At 35.8% G+C, this 16,422-nt stretch overlaps 1 protein-coding gene across 4 annotated transcripts in view; it reads left to right on the forward strand.

The window, feature by feature from the left end:
• The window catches only part of LOC127853744 (CCR4-NOT transcription complex subunit 4-like), a 70,221-nt gene extending 54,682 nt beyond the window's left edge, over positions 1 to 15,539 (forward strand). For all 4 annotated transcript variants that reach the window (XM_052388504.1, XM_052388515.1, XM_052388521.1 and 1 more), the window contains 3 exons: positions 6,336 to 6,440; positions 8,286 to 8,384; positions 13,580 to 15,539. In XM_052388504.1, coding sequence (XP_052244464.1) covers positions 6,336 to 6,440; positions 8,286 to 8,384; positions 13,580 to 13,590 — 215 coding nt within the window. In that variant the 3' untranslated portion in view covers positions 13,591 to 15,539. The remainder of the gene's footprint in view (positions 1 to 6,335; positions 6,441 to 8,285; positions 8,385 to 13,579) is intronic.
• The last annotated feature ends 883 nt before the right edge of the window (positions 15,540 to 16,422 follow it).

Genomic DNA, 16,422 nt, shown 5'->3' on the forward strand with positions numbered 1-16,422 from the left:
GGTGAGCTTATGTGATCGTGTGATGTCCGGCGTCCGTTGTGCGTGCCTGCGTGTGTCCGTGCGTCCGTCCGTCAACAATTTGTTTGTGTAGACAGTAGAGGTCACAGTTTGCATCCAATCTTGATGAAATTTGGTCAAAATGTTTATCTTGATGAAATCCGGTTCGGGATTGTATTTGGGTCATCTGGGGTCAAAAACAAGGTCACTAGGTCAAATAATAGAACAACCTTCTGTAGACAATAGAGGTCACAGTTTTCATCCAATCTTTATGAAATTTGGTCAGAATGTTTATCTTGATGAAATCTGGGTTGGGATTTTATTTGGGTCATCTGGGGTCAAAAACTAGGTCACTAGGTCAAATAATAGAAAAACCTTGTGTAGACATTAGAGATCACAGTTTTCATCCAACCTTTATGAAATTTGGTCAGAATTCTTGATGAAATCTGGGTGGGATTGTATTTGGGTCATCTGGGGTAAAAATCTAGGTCAAATAAATAGAATAACCTTGTGTTGACAATAGAGGTCACAGTTTTCATCCAATATTTATGAACTGTGGTCAGAATGTTTATCTTGATGAAATCTGGATTGGGATTGTATTTGGGTCATCTAGAGTCAGGAACTAGGTCACTGGGTCAAATCATAGAAAAACATTGTGTAGACAATAGAGGTCATAGTTTTCATCTGATCTTAATGAGTCAGGTGAGCGATTCAGGGCCATCATGGCCCTCTTGTTACACTGTTATAATCATATGTGCAATTGTCATTCCATCATATAGAAAGTGTGCATTTGATAAACATGTTATTGTTTTCCAAATATAACAATGAATTTAATATGTTCATCTGAACCTGGTCCATTGATGCATGTACAATTACTGGCTGTTGATTCTGTAATGGCTGGTACTCAGAATTCAAGTAAATCTGAACTGAAATTTACATTATTGACCAGGTTTTCAACAAATTTGAACATCCGAGGATATTTTTTTGTTATAAAAGAGAAAATGGCAGGTTGGATATGGGTATTGTTCTCAAAATGTGTGTGTTGATAGCTTACATGCAGACCTAGCTTGAGGCAAATTCTTTTTAGCTTACCTGTGAGAATGTGCCTATGGTGAGCTTTTATGATAGTCTTTTGTCTGGCGTCTGACGTGTGGCGGCAACATTTGCCTAATTTACAATCTAGAGGCCACATTTATTGTCCGATCTTCATGAAACTTGGTCAAATGAGTTTGATAATGGCTCTGGTTGGTTGAAAAAAACGTAGCCACCAGGGGGTGGGGCATTTTTTCATTTATTGCTATTTTAATATATTGTTAACATTTTAGAGCCCTCGTCTATTGTCCGCTCTTCAAAAAAACTTGGTAAGAACATTTGCCCCAATAATATCTGGGATAAGTTTGAAAATGGTTCTGGTTGGTTAAAAAACATGACCACCAGGGGGTGGGGCATTTTTATGCCCCCGAAGGAGGGCATATAGTGATCGGACTGTCCGTCCTTCTGTCACACTTGCATTTCCGTCCTTCCGTCACACTTGCATTTAGGTTTCAAAAATGCTCATAACTTCTATGTCCTTTTACATAGCACCTTGATATTTGGCATGCATGTGTATCTCATGGAGCTGCACATTTTGAGTGGTGAAAGGTCAAGGTCATCGTTCTATGTCAAAGGTAAAAAAACATGTATCAAAGCGGCACAGTAGGGGGCATTGTGTTTCTGACAAACACATCTCTTTTTCCTTATATGGCTATAGTAAAACATTGTTGACACTCTAGAAACAGCGTTTTTCTTCTATATAAATTTAACACCGTAAAACAGCAACATTCCACTACCACCATTTTTAAGCCCCCCTTCGAAGAAGAGGGGGGTATATTGTTTTGCACATGTCCGTCGGTCGGTCCGTCCACCAGATGGTTTCTGGATGATAACTCAAGAACGCTTAGGCCTAGGATCATGAAACTTCATAGGTACATTGATCATGACTGGCAGATGACCCCTATTGATGTTCAGGTCACTAGGTCAAAGGTCAAGGTCACAGCGACTCGAAATAGTAAAATGGTTTCCGGATGATAACTCAAGAATGCTTAGGCCTAGGATCATGAAACTTCATAGTTACATTGATCATGACTGGCAGATGACCCCTATTGATGTTCAGGTCACTAGGTCAAAGGTCAAGGTCACAGTGACTCGAAATAGTTAAATGGTTTCCGGATGATAACTCAAGAATGCTTAACGCCTAGGATCATGAAACTTCATAGGAACATTGATCATGACTGGCAGATGACCCCTTTTGATTTTCAGGTCACTAGGTCAAAGGTCAAGGTCACAGTGACTCAAAACAGTAAAATGGTTTCCGGATGATACCTCAAGAATGCTAACGCCTAGGATCATGAAACTTCATAGGTACATTGATCATGACTTGCAGATGACCCCTATTAATTTTCAGGTCAGTAGGTCAAAGGTCAAGGTCACAGTGACTCGAAACAGTAAAATGGTTTCCGGATGATAACTCAAGAATAGTTAGGCCTATGATCATGAAACTTCATAGGTACACTGCAACGCCGATATATCGCGGACTGTTATATCGCGCTGTCGAATATATCGCGTTTTGGCTATGCCTCTCAAAAATCCGACGAGCATGATCACTAAATGACATGTTTTAATCTGAGAATTTGCTAACTTAAGCAAAAAAACGGTTCTAGCTAGTATTAACACCCTATATGTCGCGGCTTACTATGGCACGCAGTGAAGCGTGAAAAACAGTTGATAAGTGACAGTGTTGTGTACACACGGCTGGGGTTGTTTTTAACACTTAACAAATAACCAATTAGTGTCATTTCAAAGGTAATAATGGTAGTTTACTGGTATATGAATCATTAAATTTTGGTACTGATAATGAATTTCTTTGTTCTGACAAAAAGTGCGCGAAAATTGGCGTGGGTGTTTTTATTTGTAAAAAGTTTCGTAGCGGGTACAATATTGTGATAACTTAATTTTTCATTAAAATTTTCGTTGTAAATTTCAACTAGTACAGCGGTATCTTGCGAATTATGTGGCATTGACATTTCCTCTTAATAAAATATAATTCAAACACGCTGTATCGTTACCGTTATCCTGTTTCAGTTCCTTCATTAGGACTATTTATAAGGGTAAATTCAAATCTATGCACAATAATATTTTATACGTTTTTTACGGCAAGAATTCTTGTTTTTAACTGTTTCACGAGCAATCGTACATTAAATTAAAAATATTATTTACATTTTGGTTTTTATGATAAATACAGATTCGTATGTAGTTATGAAAAATGTTTATTGTAGAATTGGTTTGCAATTATTACTTTTCAAATATGTAGCAGCGCCGTGTATAAAATGAAAACATTGGGGAAATTTGACAAATTAACAGAAATACAATTAAGTTAGACATTTCTCGAGTTTTATCGCGCGCCGGGTATATCGCGCTCGCGATCTTTGGACCCCAACAACCACGATAAATGGGCGTTGCAGTGTACATTGATCATGACTGGCAGATGACTCCTATTGATTTTCTGGTCACTAGGTCAAAGGTCAAGGTCACAGTGACAAAAAATCGTATTCACACAATGGCTGCCACTTCAACTGACAGCCCATATGGGGGGCATGCATGTTTTACAAACAGCCCTTGTTCCCAATTAAGAAAAATAATTCCCATTTGACATTAAAATTTTGCGATTTGCCGAACAAAAATCAGTGCAGTGTTACATGCGCACATGTTAATCCCTTTGTCTCAACATCGAAGTAAACTTAATAGAGCTGTATACCTTCTAACTGTGCTTTCACAACATCTTACACTAAATCCAGTTTGGTCATGAAATAACATGATGCAAATTTTCCCTATTACGGGTTTTTTGGGGGCTAATTTTTCACCATTTGGTGTGATAGCATTAATTTTCCCAATAGGGCAATAAAATTGCTGAGTTTGTCAGTTACTAGTATTGCCTGGGAGTTAACCCACCCAATCGTTTGCGAACAGTGTAAAACAAAGGCTCATTGTCTTTAAAAAAGAGGAACATTAAATATTTTTATTGAATGTTACAAAATAATATATAATACATTTATTTAAATTTGTACCTATGGTAAAACTTTATAAATGTTAATTTTGTTGTTCACCCATGCATCTCATTCCCTCATAAAATGCACCAGGTTGTATTGAGTTCATTGAAACCATTTTTAAATTAGGGTCGACACATACAATTAAGGTCACTATAGAAAAAGGTACACCCTTGTTCAAATTGTATCGTGCAACTTGACAATCAACAATGAAATTAAAAGGTTACTTTCCTTCTTAACTTCTTTTTATAGATGGGGATAGTATTTGCATGCCTAAGTGATTGGTTTGCAAAAAGACCACTCAAAAATGCTGTTATTCAGTTGGTCTTTTTTTTCTTAGTTCTCAATTCAGGGCTACGCCATGAAGGAGACGTAGGAGATAACTTCTCCTTTAACTATATTTTTTTTTGCCAGAAAAGTTTACTGATTTAAATATAAATTTCATGTGCAACTACAGGTCATGCAAAGTTGAACATAAATGGACAGTCAAGAGCCTTTAGATTTCATAAAATGTTTCATAGATGATGCCTTAATTAATTGCCAACTCCTATTTAAAAAAATGGTTCCGGTCCGTTGAAAACATGGCCGCCAGTATTCCTTATATGGCTATAGAGAAACCTTGTGAACACTCTAGAAGTCACAATTTTTGCCAAATCATCATGAAACTTGGTCAAAACATTGGTTTCATTGATATCTTGGATGAGTTCAAAAATGGTCCAGATCGGTGAAAAAACATGGCCGCCAGGGGGCGGGGCAGTTTTCCTTATATGGCTATGGTAAAACCTTGTTAACACTCTAGAGGCCACATTTATTGTCCAATCTTCATGAAATTTGGTCGGAAGATTGGTCTCAATGATATCTTGGATGAGTTTCAAAATTGTTACGTTTGCAGCTTGCTTGAAAAACATGGCTGCCAAGGGGCGGGGCATTTTTCCTTATATGGCTATATATGGCTATAGTAAAACCTTGTGAACACTCAAAAGGCCTCATTTATTGTCCAATCTTCATGAAATTTGGTTAGAATATTGGTCTCAATGACATTTTGGATGAGTTCGAAAATGGTTATGTTTGCTTGAGAAAATGGTTATGTTTGCTTGAAAAACATGGCTGCCAAGGGGCGGGGCATTTTTCCTTATATGGCTATAGTAAAATCTTGTTAACACTCTAGAGGCCACATTTATTGTCCAATCTTCATGAAACTTGGTCAGAAGATTCACCCCAATAATATCTTAGACGAGTTCAAAAATGATGCCGGTTGGTTAAAAAAATGGCTGCCAGGGGGCCGGGCATTTTTCCTTATATGGCTATAGTAAAACCTTGTTAACACTCTAGAGGCCACATTTATTTTCCGATCTTCATGAAACGTGGTCAGAAGATTTGTCCTAATGATATCTTGGATGAGTTCGAAAATGGTTTTGGTTGCTTAAAAAGCATGGCCACCAGGGGGCGGGGCATTTTTCCTTATATGGGTATATATCATGCTTTAGTAAAACCTTGATAACACTCTAGAGGCCACATTTATTGTCCGATCATCATGAAACTTGGTCAGATGATTTGTCCCAATGATATCTTGGATGAGAATTTGAAAATGGTTCCGGTTGGTGGAAAAACATGGCCGCCAAGGGGGCGTGGCCTCTTCCTTATATAGCTACATTGTATAGTTAAACCTTGTTAACACTCTAGAAGCCATATTCATTGTATGATCATCATGAAACTTTGTCAGAAGATTTGTCCCAATTATATTTTGGACAAGTTCGAAGTTGCTTGAAAAACATGGCCACCAGTGGGCGGGGCATTTTTCCTTATATGGACCTATGAATCTTCATGAAACTTTGTCAGTATATTTGTTTAAATGATATCTTGGATTTGTATGAAAATGGTTCTGGTCTGTTGAAAAATGTGGCTGCCAGGGTGTTCACTAGTCATGAAAGTTGGTAAGAGCATATTGTTCTAATGACATCTTGGGCTGCACAGAACAGGTCAGTTCCTTTGAATCTCAGGTGAGCGACTTTGGACCTTTTAGGCCCTCTTGTTGGTGTTTGTGATGTCATATTAAGATATTTTCTGTACAAAGTTACACTATTGTTTAACAATATACTCTCTTTGAATTGTTATACACCAGTATATATAAAATGCTGAACTTAAAATGGTGAGACACTTATGTTGTTTGTTTGCTTTGTTAATACTGAATACATGTTTTATTGTTATCTATAAGTGTTGCTTTTATTTAAGTATCAACATGTCTCTGTGTTTTAGGTAACAGTTTACAAGAAGGACATTGGCTGAAATCAATAAACCATCTCACAGACATGGACTCGAATAACCACAGACTACCTTTTGTACAACAGTTGCCTGTTAGAAGTAAGAGTCAATAATATGTTAACCAGGGCTGGGATTCATCCACTTTGCATGGGTCTATTTGGATTTCATATACCGTATACGTGCGCTTATAAGACGCATTTTTGAGACTTAAATTAATAAGTTACAGTTGGGGTCGCGTCTTATAAGCGAGATACTGGTGAAAATAAACAAAAAATTTCAAAATATCGAGTTTACTGGGCTTATGCTAGCCAAGTTGGACACTTTTCAGTTGTTTTGAATCATCGCGGCAGCCATTTGCATTTTCTCTAAAGTCTGTATTGGCCCGTACCGTGTGTCGGAACTCTATGTTCAGTTACCGATTTATTTGTAATAAAATGTATTGTTACTGATTTTGTTGTCTATTATTTTTAATTTGAATTTTGTTATTTTTGGGGCGTAAGACGTTATATTGTCCGTGATTATTCTTGAAAAGTTTTTATCACCCGATTGTCTGCGCGCGACGTCGTTAAATGCCATATAAATTGGCCATTATAGTATACGTGAGTAAGCGGCAACACGATGCCAACATGCTTAAAACAACAGCAAAATCAATTCTCAGTTTGAAACTGTCAATTGTTTAATAAACACCCTGCCGATTACAAATGCTATTTGACAAGTTTGTATCACCTGATCGTCTTTGTTCCACGTCGTTAATTTTCAATTAAGACATAATTGGCAATTCGGGTATCCTCTGAAATAAGTTACCAGTTTGCAACTGTCAATTGTTAAATAAACACGTTTATTCAGACGACCCACTAATGCCGATGACACATTATTTATTAGGGGCCAACAACAACGGGAGCAAAGAGCGACCGCATGCAATTATCCGCATATGGCTTTCTTCTTGACACGTGATTTCGATCTGCGCTTCGGAGTCTATCACTCTATCAAACGATTGGCTAATTTTATGAAAGTAGGCGTTACCTATTGTTGATAGACAATGGGCGTAAAATTTGCATAATCTAGGTAATAAAACTAAACGCTTTCAAAATATCTGCCTATTAGATTTCAATACCTGTCAAACAATACAATTAAGATGACTGACACGATCAATTTTCTTGTGCATTGATATTACGAACGTAATATGTTTGCAATTGTTAGGGCAAACGATTAATACGCAATTGTTAGAAATTTTGTCAATTTGATAATTATTTTTATTGCATGAATAATACTTGAAAATAAATTAAAACCCACTAATATATCATAAAATAAACAAATATTATTTACTTTGTTGTTTGATTGTTTTATTTTTCAGACTTGCGTATATTACTAATTGTATGCAGCGAGAGTTTGAAAATTCTCAATGTTTTACTAATTGATGATTTGCTTTAACATTCTGCCATTTTTCGGCCATTTTCCGGCCGATGAATACGGCAAAATTTGACAGCGTCTTACACGCGGGTCAGTCTCAAATCCACCCATTATACAGTCCGAAGTCGGGGTGCGTCTTATAAGCGAGGGCGTCTTATAAGCGCACGTATACGGTAGTCTCCTACGCTGATAACTTGATTAATTAAACTTCATCTGGAAATAAGGTGCACATTTCAAATAATATTGTCTACTTTAGAAATGATTAATTGCTGTTAACAAAATAGTAAAGTACAAAAACTGTTTCCACTATTTGCTAGATTAAAATATTTAATGGGAAACAGCAGCATATAGCCTAGAAAATTTCTGAATATTGGTTCTGTTAGCATAGGGATAATTCGACAGCATTTATTCTCCTGTTTTTATGAGTCTATTTGTACATGTATTACATATAGTAATTGAAGTTTTTTTTATTGATTATTTCATTACTCAAGCACAATTTATTTCTATTTGTCATGCCTATACTTGTATGTTCAGACACAGTATGGCCCCCTCAGACACATAACCCTCCTCCGGGGTTCCAGACACACATCAGGCCACCCCTACAGACTGCAGATCCACACAAGCTTGCAGAAGGTATACATATAGACTGCTTAGCATGAACAGAATGTGTGTTTGTTCAATAAAGACAGTTCTTGGATTGGCTATTATTACAGAATTTATGTTGGCAAAATCCAGAAAATGTGAGTTTTAAGTAAATATGTATGGTTCTATAATCCAATGTGTGATCTGTCAGTTAATATGACATGATGTTGTAGTATAACCGAATGTACATGTGATAAATAGAGGATATTTGTTGGATTCATATTGGCGAGGCCATCCTTAAAAATTCTTTTGTTGGCATAACCTGACCAACCCACTAAAATCGGCCGGACTGAATTTTTTTTTTGTAACTTTCCAAAAAAAATTTTTTTTTTGCTCGCCGAAAATTCTTTTCGCTAAATTTTTCCTTTCCGCTTTTTATTCTTTTTCGGTTATTTGCGTCATTTAATTGAATGCTCTTTCAAGGATATCTAGAATAGCAATGAACAAAGCGCATACCGGTATTTTTTTTATTCGCCTATTTATTTGACATATGCATATGCGATTAATTAGACTTTAAATACAATTAAACCGCTCCTGCTTTTCTCGTATCCTTTTTAGCCGGATTTTTTTCGAAAAAATCTCGGCTTATAGATTGATGTTGTCGGGCGGGCGGGGGGGGCGGGCGGGGGTGGCGGCGTGCTCGAAAACGTTAAAGTTCTTATTTCATGGTATAACTTTGGTATGCTTGGACCTAGAGTCTTCAAACTTGACATGAAGGTTGGCCAGGATTAACAGATGACCACTGGTCATTTCAAGGTCATTCATTTGAAGGTCAAGGTCACTGTGACCTTCAATATAAAAAATGTTAAAGTTGTTATAACTTTGGTATGCTTGGACCTAGAGTCTTGAAACTTGACATGAAGGTTGGCCATAACTAGTTAGTAACCACTGGTCATTTCAAGGTCATTCATTTGAAGGTCAAGGTCACTGTGACCTTGAATGTAAAAATGTTAAAGTTCTTATTTCATGGTATAACTTTGGTATGCTTGGACCTAGAGTCTTCAAACTTGACATGAAGGTTGGCCAGGATTAACAGATGACCACTGGTCATTTCAAGGTCATTCATTTGAAGGTGAAGGTCACTGTGACCTTCAATATAAAAATGTTAAAGTTGTTATAACTTTGGTATGCTTGGACCTAGAGTCTTGAAACTTGACATGAAGGTTGGCCAGAACTAGTAAGTAACCACTGGACATTTCAAGGTCATTCATTTGAAGGTCAAGGTCACTGTGACCTTGAATGTAAAAATGTTAAAGTTGTTATAACTTTGGTATGCTTGGACCTAGAGTCTTGAAACTTGACATGAAGGTTGGCCAGAACTAGTAAGTAACCACTGGACATTTCAAGGTCATTCATTTGAAGGTCAAGGTCACTGTGACCTTGAATGTAAAAATGTTAAAGTTCTTATTTCATGTTATAACTTTGGTATGCTTGTACCTAGAGTCTTCAAACTTGAAATAAAGATTGGCCAGTACTAGAAGATGACCACTGGTCATTTCAATATCATTCATTTGAAGGTCAAGGTTGGCCAGAACTAGTAAGTAACCACTGGACATTTCAAGGTCATTCATTTGAAGGTCAAGGTCACTGTGACCTTAAATGTTAAAATGTTAAAATTGTTATAACTTTGGTATGCTTGGACATAGAGTCTTCAAACTTGACTTCAAAACATAACACAAGGTTTGCTCATGCCTTGAAAAGTACTTACATTTCATTTTGACCTTTGAACAATATTTCAGTAATTTAAGTATTGCATTGACAAAAACACGAAAGGTACTTTCCTGTCATTTAAATCAAAAATCCGGCTTCAATGCGGTCATCTCCGACCGCGGAACTCTTGTAATTAAAATACGCTGCTGTCGTTCAGGATAGTTTGGGAGTAAAAAAACAAATTAATTAATTATCACCGTTCAATTCAATTCGGCAATCGGCAGAGATGTGTAATATTATTGGCATATAACTAATTATTTAATTATCACTCTTTATTTCAGATCGGTAAATATTCGGTAGAAAGATAAAAAGTGGTCAGCTTAGAAATATTTATTGACGGGTATTGTCACGTTTTTGTTTCATTTGCTTATGTCTTTATACGACTTTCCGACCGGTCGCTATTTTGGAGGCAGACGGCGATATTAAATGTGTATTCAAATTATACAACATCTGCGCATGAATCACCCAATATTATCCGATAGCTCCACCCGTCCTCACACTTCATTCGACAACGTCATGTGTAAGCAAGCTCAATGCTCATTGGCCAGCTACCATTTGCACTTCATTAACAATAAGGTCAAGCAATGTCTAATCGAGTACAGACCGGGTTTCGTTAACTGTTCGAATTGCGAACACTTTCATTGAAACAAAGAGACAAATATCGAAAACCAGTCCTGATTAAAATGGCGGATTTTTTCAACGAAATTTTACTAGATTTTCGCAATTTAGATTTTTCTTGTGCCAAATTCTCAATATTTTCGCAAATGACTCAAATGTCGAACGACAGCGCGAGCATTGCGAACGTGTTATTATTGGAATAAATGCTCACTATTACAGGGCTCGCGCTGTCGTTCGCCATTTGCAAAAGTATAGCGAATTTGGCTCAAGAAAAATATAATTTGCGAATATGCTTAATTCTTGTTAAATTTCATTAAAAACATCCGCCATTTTAATCCGGAGTGTTTTTTAAAACTATTTTTCTGTTTGTTTCCATGGCAATTTGAAGCGCATATGGTAGCTGGCCAATCAATATTGAGTTCGCTATCGGGTAATATTGGGTCATTTATGCGCAGATAATGGAAAACACAGTTGATATTTTCGTCTGCCTACGATATAACGGCCGATGGCAAAAGTCGTATAAAAAATAAGCAAATGAAAAGAAGCGTAACACTCAAATTATTTTTAAGCTGATCACTTTACAAATTTCTACCGACCATCGATCTGAATTAAAGGATGATAATTAAATAATAAGTTGCATGTCGAAGATGTTGCACCTTTCTGTTCCTGATTGAAATTAAAATGTTATAATTATGCCCCCCTTCGAAGAAGAGGGGGTATATTGCTTTGCTCATGTCGGTCGGTCTGTCCGTCCACCAGGTGGTTGTCAGACGATAACTCAAGAACGCTTGTGCCTAGGATCATGAAACTTCATAGGTACATTGATCATGACTAGCAGATGACCCCTATTGATTTTGAGGTCACTAGGTCAAAGGTCAAGGTCACGGTGACTCGAAATAGTAAAATGGTTTTTTGAATGATAATTTTAGAATGCATATGCGGCCAACAGGGCACACTCTGAACAATATTGCTGAAGCAACTGGTCTGTAATCCTAAATCTTTAATTACCAGTCCAATGAAACATCATCCTTTTAGTAAAATACAGTGGATCAGTAAAAATATTATCAGAATATGAGATTTTTTGTATATTTTGTATATTAAATATTGTGTTAATGTTTAATTTTGTTGATTAATATAAATATAAGCAGGACAGGGGAGGTAATACACTACAGGGGAAACAAATGCAATAAGTTTAAATTTATTGTTACAGATTTGCCTCCCTTGTAATATATTTAATTTTTACCAAATGTAAGGCAAACTGCATTTTTGTAATGCATACTACTACTACTACTGCTACTACTGCTGCTGCTGCTGCTGCTGCTGCTACTACTACTACTACTACTACTACTTCTACTGCTACTACTACTACTACTACTACTACTACTCTACTACTACTACTACTACTACTACTACTACTACTACTACTACTACTACTACTACTACTACTGCTACTACTACTACTACTACTACTACTACTACTATTTCTTTTGCTACCACCACTACCACATACTTCTACTACTACTCTATTACTACTACTACTACTACTACTACTACTACTACTACTACTACTACTACTACTACTACTACTTCTACTACTACTACTACAACTACTACTACTTCTACTACTACTCTACTACTACTACTACTAATACTACTACTACTACTACTACTACAACTACTATTTCTTCTACCACTACTATTTCTTCTACCACCACCACCGCCGCCGCCGCAGTCGCCGCCACCACCACCACCATTCACAGTGACAAAAAACGTATTCAGTGACAAAAAACGTATTCACACAATGGCTGCTACTACAACTTATAGCCCATATAGGGGGGCATGCATGTTTTACAAACAGCCCTTGTTACTTTGTTGTTTTTTTACGCACAAACTTTGCTATTGTAAAGTAATATGTCAACCAAATAGTATATTAATTACGTATTTGCAAGGTTACTTGTTTTCATTTTCTGAAGTCAAACGATATGCACATTTTATTTCATGTGCAAAATGCGTACAATTTTTCGGACTGTCGTTTTCAGATAAAGTATTTTTCGTCGATTATATTATATTTTTATAAGTTCTTTATTGAAAAAATAGACTTACGAATACACGTGCGGTGATACGGACGGTGCAAAAAAATCTTTTAAATTACCAGAGGCAGAAGACTTGGAGCTTTATTTGATAATTACCTTTCAATTTGGTATATGTCGGAGTTCAATGTCAGAAAAAAAAAATACTAAAAAAAAATAAAATCCCTACCTACCTACCCACCAAAATTTACCTGGGTCGGGTTATGCCAAACAAACAATTTTTTAAGGATGGCCCGAAGCCACGAGTGAAAATATACATTTTCTATGATCACGAGTGAAATAAAATCGTTATTCCATCGAATCCAACAAATTTTCTTTTTATTTTATGCTTTTTTCACCGTTTATTTACATTGTTAATGAGTTTAACTGGATAATTTCGCTGGATTAATGACGTCATTTCGTTTAAAAAATGACGTCATTTCACAGTAAAACAGTGAAAAATATTGATATTTTTCACTGTTTAAAACAGTGGAATACCAATTATTTTTCACTGATATTTCTCTATAAACCACCGGAAAGCATAAAATAAGATGTTTTTATTTGAAGTTACCAAAGGGTTAATCTCAGTACAGAAAACAATGGGGTCTTTTTGATATCATTATTAGTTTGTACCATTAGTCCTGTTTGTGCTTAATTTATGTTTATACGTATTCATTAATTACACAAGTTTAATAGAAAGTTTTCCTGAAAGGGCAATATGGTTGATGTATTAAATGCTCATCTTGTGAATATGTACACTGTTATCTTAAACAAATTACTCTTTTTTAGGATTGCAGTAAACAAACAGCATCCAGAAAACAGAAGTATAAGTGAAGAAATGGCTCCCTGCTTTCTCCTCGAAGAATCATATGTCCTGAGACTTGCTCACACCCTGTTGCATCTCCATATGCCCATGTGTCACTTGTGACTTTAACAGAAAATGCATACCTTATCAGTAATTAGTTTACAAAATGGTGACACAATTTGGACAATTCTTGTATGTAAATGTCAGTCAAAGTATGAAGGGTTTTCTATACTCAATTTTCTCGTGTATCTAAAATTTCATGATGGAAATATAAATAACTATTTTCATTTTTGCCATAATTTCGTGTAGTTCAGTTAACCCATTTATGCCTAGGGTTTAGAAAAAAGGCCTTGGAAAACAGCGTTGACCCAGATGAGACACTGCATGATGCGGCGTCTCATCAGGTCTGCACTGTTTGCTGAAAGGAATTTCTTTAAGAAATATTCTAAATATAGAAATAAGTATACTAGACATCCCTAATTTTGGAAATAAATTGATCCAATTGGAAGGATGGGAGAGTCCACTAGGCATTAATGGGTTGAGAGTATATTTGGTTCATCTGTTGCTTAATATTGAGGATCTGCTGGCATTGCATTTGGTGTTGGAACTGTTTTTATGGTAATCATTAACATGACAAACAGGTAGTATTTTGATGACATTTCATCCTTTGTGTTTCATAAATAGGAAAAAGATAATTGAAAAAGTATATTTTTATTTTGTGCCATACACTGTTTTTGTCTCAATTAATATTGACAGTCATTCAGCAATCTAATTATATGTGCTGTTTTTTTTCATATTATTTCAAAACATTACAAAATTAACTTAAATTTGTAAATATGTCAATCATCTACTTTCCAAATTGTAGTTTTAAGAAAGTGGAGTAAAGTAGGTGGTCTAGCACAAGGAAATGTGACATTAATGATGGCCCTCATGTGATTTTCTTTGAATATTAATTATGGGTGTTTGAACACACGGATTATAATCTTAACACTGCAGTGCTTAAAAATCAGTTTAAAAATTACTTAATTTGCAGTAAAAAGAAAGTTAATTATGTACATGATGACTTGTGGCAGCATAATGTGTGTCCGGTTATTCTTTAAGTCATATGATTACAGTTTGTGATATGGACACCGTTGGAGACAAAGAGAAGTTGTCTTAATATGAGCCATGCTCTGTGAAAAGGGTTTTTTAATGTATGGGCGTAGTTTTGTCCAAGATTAGCCTGTGCAGTCTGCACAGGCTAATCAGGGACAACACTTTCTGCAAAAACTGGATTTTTGCTAAGAAAATACTTTCTGTAAACAAAAAAAACATTAGAGCAGAATGTGTCTGCCCTGATTAGCATGTGCAGACTGCACAGGCTAATCTGGGATGGCAGTAATCACATGCATTACACTCCCTTTTCACAGGGCACGGCCTAAATATATGATTAATTTCATGCATATTGTTTATGGTCTATTGTGAATGTATTCATTTTCTTGTGCAAGATTCCACTACTGCTGCTGCGATATTTAATGTTTTTAGTTATTATCATTGTGTGACAAACTTAAGCATGGGGACCATGTCTGTTTATTTTCATTAATACAAGTAGATTTCTTCAACTGGAAATACCCTCAGATATTTCCAATGCAAAGCTACTGCAAGTGTGTGTTTTAAAATAAACATTAGTGCTCATTTGTTTGACAACAGTGACAATGTCAAAGCAAGTCTGTCTGTGCTCTTACAAGGTAGTCTTTATTGCCTTTATTGAAATGTCTGTTTGCTTATGTGAATTGCAACTGTGCAGAGATATGATTAAACATGGAGCAAACGTCCAGTTAGGTGAATGAGAGGTAATGATGGGGGCTGAAACAAATACTGGCAATGCTACATGTATCTGAACAACGCATATGGGATGTCTAGTATGACAATGTCATGAATTCTAATAAAGTACTATCAGCTATATGCCTTGTGTTGAGAATTCAAATTTCTCGCCACTGTACTGTTGCTGTAAGGTTAACAAAATATTCGGATAAATATGGAATTAGTTATTCAATACATGTAATAGGAATTGTTTACAAATTCCAAGTAGTAAAATGAATATGTTTTCAAACCTTAAAGCAAATTTTGAGTGGTGAAAGGTCAAGGTCATCCTTCAAGGTCAAGTCATAAAATACAATCCAAGGGAAGTAATAAGCTTTAAAAGGAAGATAAATTCTAAACCTACCAAATGATGTATTGAAATTTGATTTCAAAGCGGCGCAATAGGGGGCATTGTGTTGCTGACAAACACATCTCTTGTTCTTTTACATATGCCCTAAACATGGAGAGTGCATACTTAGTTGCACAATGTTTTCTTTTAAAATCTTTGTCTAAAATTTATTTTAATTCATCATTTAATTTTGCGAATCTGGCAGCAGATGTCATTGTTGTTTACTAAAGGGACCTTTTCACAGTTTTTGCATGTATTGAAGTTGGACATTAAATGCTTTATATTGATAAATTTAAACATTTGACCTAAAAATCTCCAGTAGAAAAACAGGAATACAATTTAAAAAAGAAAAAAAGTAACCCTTAACTGGGCTCGAACCACTGACCCTTGGAGTCCTGGAGTAAAAACGCCTACTGAATGTAATAAGTCATGTAACTGACATTTTTACTTTTTTCCATTTTTGTGTTTATTAAGATGACATACATCAACTGATAAAATATTAAGTCAACCTTTTTGGTAAAAATAATGTTTTTATCAAATGTATGAAATTGACATAACAAACACATGTCATTTTCTGAATGTAAAAAGTAGCGTAACTTACATTTTTGTTAAATTTTCAGAAGAAGCTAAAAAATG

Source organism: Dreissena polymorpha, chromosome 1 (assembly GCF_020536995.1).
Source record: "Dreissena polymorpha isolate Duluth1 chromosome 1, UMN_Dpol_1.0, whole genome shotgun sequence".
Classification (NCBI taxonomy): domain Eukaryota; kingdom Metazoa; phylum Mollusca; class Bivalvia; order Myida; family Dreissenidae; genus Dreissena; species Dreissena polymorpha.